This window comes from Amphibalanus amphitrite, unplaced genomic scaffold (genome assembly GCF_019059575.1).
Source record: "Amphibalanus amphitrite isolate SeventyFive unplaced genomic scaffold, NRLGWU_Aamphi_draft 000760F_arrow, whole genome shotgun sequence".
Taxonomy (NCBI): domain Eukaryota; kingdom Metazoa; phylum Arthropoda; class Thecostraca; order Balanomorpha; family Balanidae; genus Amphibalanus; species Amphibalanus amphitrite.
The window spans coordinates 343,940-352,033 of NW_024882254.1; the positions used below are offsets into that span (position 1 = coordinate 343,940).

The 8,094-nt window shown below is 52.5% G+C and overlaps 1 protein-coding gene across 1 annotated transcript in view; it reads right to left on the reverse strand.

The window, feature by feature from the left end:
* Window positions 1–8,088, reverse strand: part of LOC122365743 (cilia- and flagella-associated protein 57-like) — a 20,981-nt gene extending 12,893 nt beyond the window's left edge. The window contains exon 1 of the mRNA XM_043337216.1: window positions 8,015–8,088. Within this exon, the coding sequence (XP_043193151.1) occupies window positions 8,015–8,041 (27 nt within the window). The 5' untranslated portion in view covers window positions 8,042–8,088. The remainder of the gene's footprint in view (window positions 1–8,014) is intronic.
* Between the last annotated feature and the right edge of the window lie 6 nt (window positions 8,089–8,094).

Here is an 8,094-nt window from a genome sequence, read left to right on the forward strand (position 1 = left end):
GAGGCCACTTCCAGCCAGCGGGCCGTGGAAGTGGGACGGTCAGCGGACCGTTGAGTGTCACTGCCAGCGGGCAGAGGAGGGGGCTTCCAGCCAGCGGGCCGTGGAAGTGGGACGGTCAGCGGACCGTTGAGTGTCACTGCCAGCGGGCAGAGGAGGCCACTTCCAGCCGGCGGGCCGTGGAAGTGGGACGGTCAGCGGACCGGTGAGTGTCTGCCAGCGGGCAGAGGAGGGCGCTTCCAGCCAGCGGGCCGTGGAATACGACGGTCAGCGGACCGTTAAGTGTCACTGCCAGCGGGCAGAGGAGATCGCATCCAGCCAGCGGGCCGGGGAAGTGGGACGGTCAGCGGACCGGTGTGTGTCACTGTGTATGGACTTGGTGCCGGCTGGCGGCCTTCTGTGTGCACTGACATCTGTGCACACCCCTGCCGCGGCCCTGCGTGGACGCTGACCTCTGTGCACGCTCGGCGCCTCGGGCACACGGTGGCCGATCGCGACCGGCCGGTGAGCCGCGCCGGTCAGTCGGTGCCGAGACCGAATACAGGCTGCGTCGATGGACAAGTCTCTCAGTACCATACACCACCTGACATTGCCGCACGGCCGCTGCCGGACATGAGGTGTGCATCCTTGGCCGAAGTCTCCAGAGCCAAGCAAATTCTCACAGCGGTGCTGACATCACGGGATCCAGTGCTGTCCTGAGTGAAGCGTCTTGTCCAAAAGGGGTGGCCGGCCACTCAGCACGGACTCGGAACTGTCTGCATTGCTGGCAAACGGCTGGAATTGTCCGTATGCTGCGGCGTGCTCATGTGGGGTCACCGAGTCGTTATTTCGAGCAGGGCACGTAAAGCGATCTTGGCCGAGCTCCACGTGGCGCAACCTGGAGTACGTCGCATGAAGGCTCTAGCAAGAGGCTGCGTCTGGTGGCCGCTCATGGACAAGGTCATCGAGCGTGTCGGGAGCCTGTGTCGGGCATGCCAGGAGAGCAGGCCAGCACCTGATCGCGCTGCCCTCCGCATGTAGCCCTGGCCGGATCGTGCCTGGTCACGGATACATATCGACTTGCCGAGCCCACGAAAGGAAGGTACGTGATGGTCGTGGTAGACGCTTATTCTAAGTGGATTGAGGCAGAGTGCTGCACCACTGTCAGCTCCAAGTCGACGATTACTAGGCTGGGAAATGTGTTCCCGATGGGGATTACCAGACACGGTTGTGACTGACAACGCCACATCATTCACCTCATCCGAGTTTCTGTTTTATGCAGGGAAGTGGCAGACATCACAGGACGAAAGAACCTCGCCACAGCCAAGGCAACGGACTGGCTGAGCATGCTGTGCGTGATGTCAAGCTTGCCTTGCAGAAGTCTGACGCCAACTGGGAAGATGCTTTGTCTCGTTGGATGCGCTGTCAGAATATCACACCTCACAGCACGACCTCAGTCGTGCAGTTATCCCTCAGAGCTCATGGTTGGACGCAGCATCCGGAGCCGGCTGGATCTCCTTCACCCGGACATGCGGAAGGGAGTGACTGAGCATCAGGTGAAACAGAAGGAAATCATGACAGCAAGGTAAGATCTGAAAGAAGATTTGGTGTGTCATATCTCGTGTTTTTTCAGAAACTACGGTGTTGGGTCGCCATGGGCTGCTGGAGTGGTCGTTGGTGTCGACGGGCCAGTATCGTACGCGATCGAGCTAGAGGACGGCAGGATATGGCGACGGCATACTGATCAGTTGAGACGTAGACTAAACGGAAACACGGTTACAGAACCTCCTGCGATGACTGCTGGTGCAGCCGAGACCGTGGCCGAACCAGGAGTGCGGCTGCAGAGGAGCCGACGCCGCCGACCCAGCTGCACGCGCCTCTGCTCAGGATGTCGAGCTCCGCCTCCCAGCGACCGCCGACCTGCTTACCCGGACTGGATCCTGTCGCACGGCGGCTGCCGGTGGAAACTTCTGTGACTGGGCACGCAGGTGCCATTCGCGAAGGCGCCTGCGCCGTCAGGCGATGACTGTCTCGAAGTGGCGGTGCCCCCCGATAGCGGCGGGCTGACGGCTGCGAAACAGTTAACGTCCGTACCGGCGGAGTTTGGTGCTAGCAAAGCTGGTGATCGCCGGTTGGGCCGATTGCGGAAACAAACTGATTTTTTTTTTACATAGTTGTGTGTTGGTGTGCGGCGCAATGGCTCATTTTTTTCGGGAAGGGCAGTGTAGGGACTTGGTGCCGGCTGGCGGCCTGTCAGTGTGCACTGACATCTGTGCACACCCTTGAAGCGTCCCTGCGTGGACGCTGACCGCTGTGCACGTCCGGCGCCTCGGGCACACGGTGGCCGATCGCAACCGGCCGGTGAGTCGCGCCGGTCAGTCAGTGCCAGGACTTAATACAGGCTGCGTCGATGGACAAGTTTCTCAGTACCTTACACACTGCCAGCGGACAGATGAGTTCAGTGGGAGTGCGACACTGCGACGGTCACCGGACCGGTGAGAGGCAGATAGGCGCGAGTTACGGTGTAGGTGTGACGGTCAGTGGACAAGCCCGTGGCGGCAATGCAGCATGCAGTCATTCTAGCACCCACAGAGTGGCATACGGCCAGCAGTGACCTGACTCCAGCCCAGATGGCCCGCTGCAGACCCGGTGCAAGACGACCCCCGATCAGCTGCGGACCTGCGGTCCGGGCGCCGGGCCAAAGGCCGCTACGCCACGGTCACGGTCAGCTGACGTCACGGCGAGTGAGTCACCCGGGCCGCCTCACGGCGCAGTGACGATTACGCGACACGCCCGCGCCTGCGCCGCTGGCGGCCACGTGGCTACCAGCAGTTGCTGTCGCTGCCGCCGCGGCGCCACCAGCGCTGGAGGTGTCCACACCTACCGCTGACGTCACGATCACGCGATCGCTGGGCAGAGGTCACACGATTGCTGGTCGCTCCCGCCAAGATGGCGTCAGGGTGGCTTGGCCTTGGGTGCACAGAGACATTAGGTCATGCACGTGGACAGGTCTATGAACACAACAAGATGCGAGGCTAGCAGTCTGGTGGCAGCATAAATCGTAACTCCCTGAAATGGGGCACGAGCATAACTGCGTATACGGTCGGTGATACTGTCGGCCGTTGGAGAGCTCTGGCCTGGACAATAATGGCCGACGCGCAACCCTGTCCTAGGGCCAGTCGGTCATGGCGGCCAGTAGGGCGGCAGCGGAAATGCAGGATACGACCCACCTTATTTGCGCCTAGTATCTGCAACCGTCGGCAGGCAGCACAAAGATGTTCCCTCTGTGATGGTTTGTCAGCAAAGGGAAGGGTGCAGTTCGTGGGGCGCCGCCGCCTGTAGTCACTTCCACGTCAGTGCAATGTCTGGCCGACCGCTAGGTGTCACTGGGTGTTTCATATGAGTCATGGGTTCACACGATGCCGCCGCCGAGTACCTATACGGGCGTTTGCGGCGCCGATGTGTGTATGGCTGTGGGCCTCGCCGTTCTAATGAATCTTACAGTCTCATCCGATCCAGTAAGGTGCCACATCGCTATGGGCACGGCAAAGTGGCCATCGGCTTGCACTTGCCGGATTGGGCACTCACAGCATAGAGCAACGCTTTAATTCGGACAGATTCAATTTCAAAGTCTGCCGTTTTCGAATTCTAGAGGGCTAATGCACATGAATACCCCCTTAGAATTTGTGACGTCAACGCAGATCTAGCAGTTTTGAAATCGTATACTAAAACCTTGGTAAGACAATTGCTGCTGTAGTGATATATACTGGTTTACGTGCAACATCTGCCGCACTTTTGCAATACGAAATTAATGTTTCCAAATGACGTAACAGGAGCCCTGTTCAAGAGTCTGCGACCGCCGCGGTTCCCGCAGCCAAAAAGGCGGAGTTTTATCGGCCAATCAGGCGAGAGCTTCTGGGTATCGCGTACCTCTTCCTGCGGCCGCGAGGGAAACTTCGACATAAATTGCGCGCATGAGACAAAGCACTGCGGGTTTCACTCCTTGCTTATATTGATTTTATGATGCTGTTTCGAAATACTGGCTTCAAAACGGTACTTATTGATGTGAATAAGCCATTGACCAAATAAGTGATGAAATTTATTAATTGAAAACAAACAAATCAAAAACTTTTTCATAAATCAATACATATGGAAAGGTAGGTACACTATAGTACTTTAATCAATTATGAAAAAACTCTACATAGAATGATATATGGTTGTTCATGGCTAACTCGTGGAAGATCAGCAATAATTTCTTGTTCATGTGTTTCTTAGATATTTAATAGCCGTTTTCACGACGGCCATCTGGTACACCTTTCGTGCACGCGAGCAACACGCGAGGGAAAGATATTTATCTATATAGAAAGATATTTATATTCAGGGGCGTCGTTTTGTATAGGCCTGGTAGGGCCCGAGCCTTACCAATGTTTATTTGGGCGCTACCAATGTTCGCTGAGCCCTACCAATCTTTTGTCACTTATCAGTTGATAAAAAATCAAAATAAACAGATAAGTAAATATTAAATAAGCACATATGCAAGTACATAAATAAGGTTCTAGCCACAGTAGGTGCATGTAGCTGACAATGAGGTTTCACGTGTCTAGGACTCCGGTCCTTAATGGATTTTAAGAGGCTCGAAAACGCAATTGGTTATAGAGGTCCATAACTGCCTCTGAGTCCCGCATACCACGCGACCGCCCCTAATAGACCCCGATCCGTCTCCACACCAGCCGCTGGAGGCCCTACACCGACTTCGGAAGGTGCCGCGGTGCTCCAGAATAGGCCATAGGTATATTGATTTGAGTGGGTGATGCAGCCTGATTCCCCAAGGTTCAACGCCAGGTCATTACCGCATCAGACCCCGAAAACTGAAGCTCGTAACTACGAGGGGCGTTCAAAAAGTTTCGGGCCGAACAATGAAGGAGTTGGAATTTTGGCCTGCAAGGCGTGTGTTAAATGATGTGTTATTGGGATGTCCACTTACGCAAATTAAGTAAGTGGCCATTAATTAAGTCTCTTCTGTGATTGATTCGGGCTTCTATTCGTAGCATAGTTCGCCATTTCGGATAGGATGGGCGACGCCCAGAAGAGAGCAGTGATTCGTTTCATAGTAGTTAGTGCAGAAAAGGCACCAAGCGTTAACCCTCGCCCTGGGCATTTTTCATAACACGGCCTGGCAGGGGGGAGGGGTCGATGCGACCCCCCTCCGCTCGTCAACTTTCCAAAACAGGGGCACACAATTGATGATGTGCGTCCATTCGATAAACATCGAGGAGAGGCTATAGGGAAGCTGACGTAAAGTGTGCACCTGATCCGCGACCACGCACCTGCGTACAATGTACATGGGCGGGATGACGAACAGTGAAGCGATGAGCTTCGAGTTGTTGTCGCATCCACTTTTTCTCTCCGAACCTTGCACACTCTGGTTAGTGGTTGCCACCTCTTCCCCAACATAAGAAAATTAGCAGCGGCAACCTCGCTAACAGCAGGGAGACGAAATCAGCCGTCTTGGACGTGCAGGATGGGTCCAAACCCACTTGGTTATGGAGGCCTTGAGGGCTCTCGCGAAGCGCTGCGCGAAATGTGTTTGTCTTAACGGTGTTTATTTTAATAAATGAACTTCTTGGTCTAATGAGTCGATGCTGTATCTCTCTGCTCCTTCATGGTCGGGCCCGTAGCTTTCTGAACGCCCCTCGTACTGTCATCCTTTTATTTTGGCAAGCAGGTCTTTCTAACTATCGTTGTGTTTCCAGTCCTTGTTAGTTGTCGAACCCTTCAATTGGCGTGGGTCTTCAAAACCGTTCCTGGCCCCGCAGCCGTCTTTTTTAGTCGGCTTGGGCCCTCATAGCTGTTCCTGTCCCCTTTCAGCACAGCCGTCCTTTTAAGTCGATGTGGGCCTCTTTCAGAATGGCGTGCATTCCTCCGACACTATTGCCTATATAACTGCACGTTTTGTGCATGGCGTCCGGTGTGGACCCAGATTTTCAAAGTTTTTTTTTTGTGTGTTTTTTTTAGATTTCGGTTAGTCTTGTCAATGACCAGGGCGAAAAATAAGTGGCCGAAATCCGATGAGAAAGGCAGATTTGGGGGTACCCTACCTTGTAAGCCCCGTCATATATGGCCAGCCGCCGCCTTGGGGCACTACCAATCATTTTCGGAAAACGACACCCCTGTTTATATTTATCTATAAATATCTAAATGCATTTATCAAAAAAAAAAATATCGCTCCTTCGTCGCTCAGTTTTGCAGTAAACCACTTGGAAAAGATAACCTCATATAATATTTTCCACTCAGAGCCATGAAGAACCCTCTATCGGTATCTATTCACGTGGGTAATCACCACTCGATATCAAATCAAATCAAGGATAGGTACATGACGCTCACAGAGAGCAGCTATAATTCAGGCCAGCCAACATTCGGAAAAATACACGCGATTGCCTAGCCATTGAATCACCTTGGCCTTTGATTAACCTCATCTTATCAATGCCCGTCGTATATTATGGCTCATCAAATTGCATCGCAATTAATGCTCATCAATGACAAACGCACCTTTCAAGTCCGTTATCACGACCTTCAAACTTAGGTGAAGCTGAATCTTTAGATCGGCTCATTCGAATGAAGTGTTTGTCGAAGTTCTGTATATCACAACACATTATAAAGTCCCTAATCTCGCAGGAGAACTTTGGCATGGTAAAATACCTCCACTTTCTTCGGAATGCTTGAGACGAGAAACTAACATCTCAACTCAAGACGGGGACGGAAGTCCGACAACTAACATCAAAATACCTCCACCATTGTCTACCTATGGAGACACCAGCACTAAGCACACACACCCATGAAAAAGTGTACGTAGCACCCTGTGTTCGTATCATAGATCGCGCCTGCCCAAAGGTCACAGATAGCGAATGATCTCCCAGACGATCGCGATAGTTTCCCTGGCGACCGAGACAATGAACCAGGATGTCTCACGGGCCCCAGTGGCACCGAAATGGCACGTAGCAACACGCAGACGGCTAAATGTGGAACATGTCCTGTCATTCAAACATTCAACACCAACAACAACAACAAAAAATCAGGTTCGACGGAAATATATATTGCTCGTGCGTTGTTCTAAAAAGATCGTTGATTGACGCCAAATTGTGTTTGAATCGCTACAGCAAAACATTTGATTCTAAGCCACATTCTTGTTATTTGGTTTGAGTTGCCTCAAATAAAACTTGAATATATGCTTAAAATCATTCTCAAGTTAAACAAGTAGCGATTTGCCACTGAAAGTCTGATGATATGCGGGCAGCCGAACTCAGAACGAACCAACATGGTGACAGTACAAGCTGTACCGGCCTGGGCAAGTTATTCGGAGACATCCCGAATTCTCTTCCCCATGAACCATTGTCTGTTATTACTTGTTTACGGTGAAGAGGCGCAGAGACGGGCAGGCACATGGGGCACCCACCGGGAGGGCGAATGCTGACGGTAGCAACAGTAGTGGCGGAACACCTTCAATTAAGGGGGGACACTGCCGACTTTTGGTCCCATTCTTTCCATGCAATGCCCATAGGGCTAATGTTAAAATGCAAAAATCAAAGGAGGGCACGGTGCCCCGGTGCCCTGCCCTCCCCGTTCCGCCGCCTATGGGTAGCGACATTCTAATAGGGGACCAACTACCACCTATGGTAATGAGCAGCTCAAAGTGACATTTTGTGCAGTTCAGTAGTAATCGGTAGAAAAAAGTTCGAGCCCAAAACAAGACACTAACGCAGTGACAAAGGGAAGACAGTGTTCGACGATGAACAAGTGACACCTAAGGAAAGAAAATTAAAGGATCTATGGGAGCAAACGTGACACAACCTATTACCTTTTAACAAATATTCTGTGAATTCATTGCACCGTTTTCTTCGTCTGAAGCGTTGGAGGTAAAAAACACCCTAGGGGTGTATGCTATCCCAACTGATCTAAGATTTTACAATTTTGACGGAGACTTTCTCGCATTTCCCACAGTCCGACTATCCTCTCTCACCTCGTCCTGAAACCCACCTACCTGCGAGTCGGACACCTCCTTGATCATCTTGTCGGAGCCGACGGCGTAGATGGTCTTAAGCGTCGGCGACACGGCCGTGC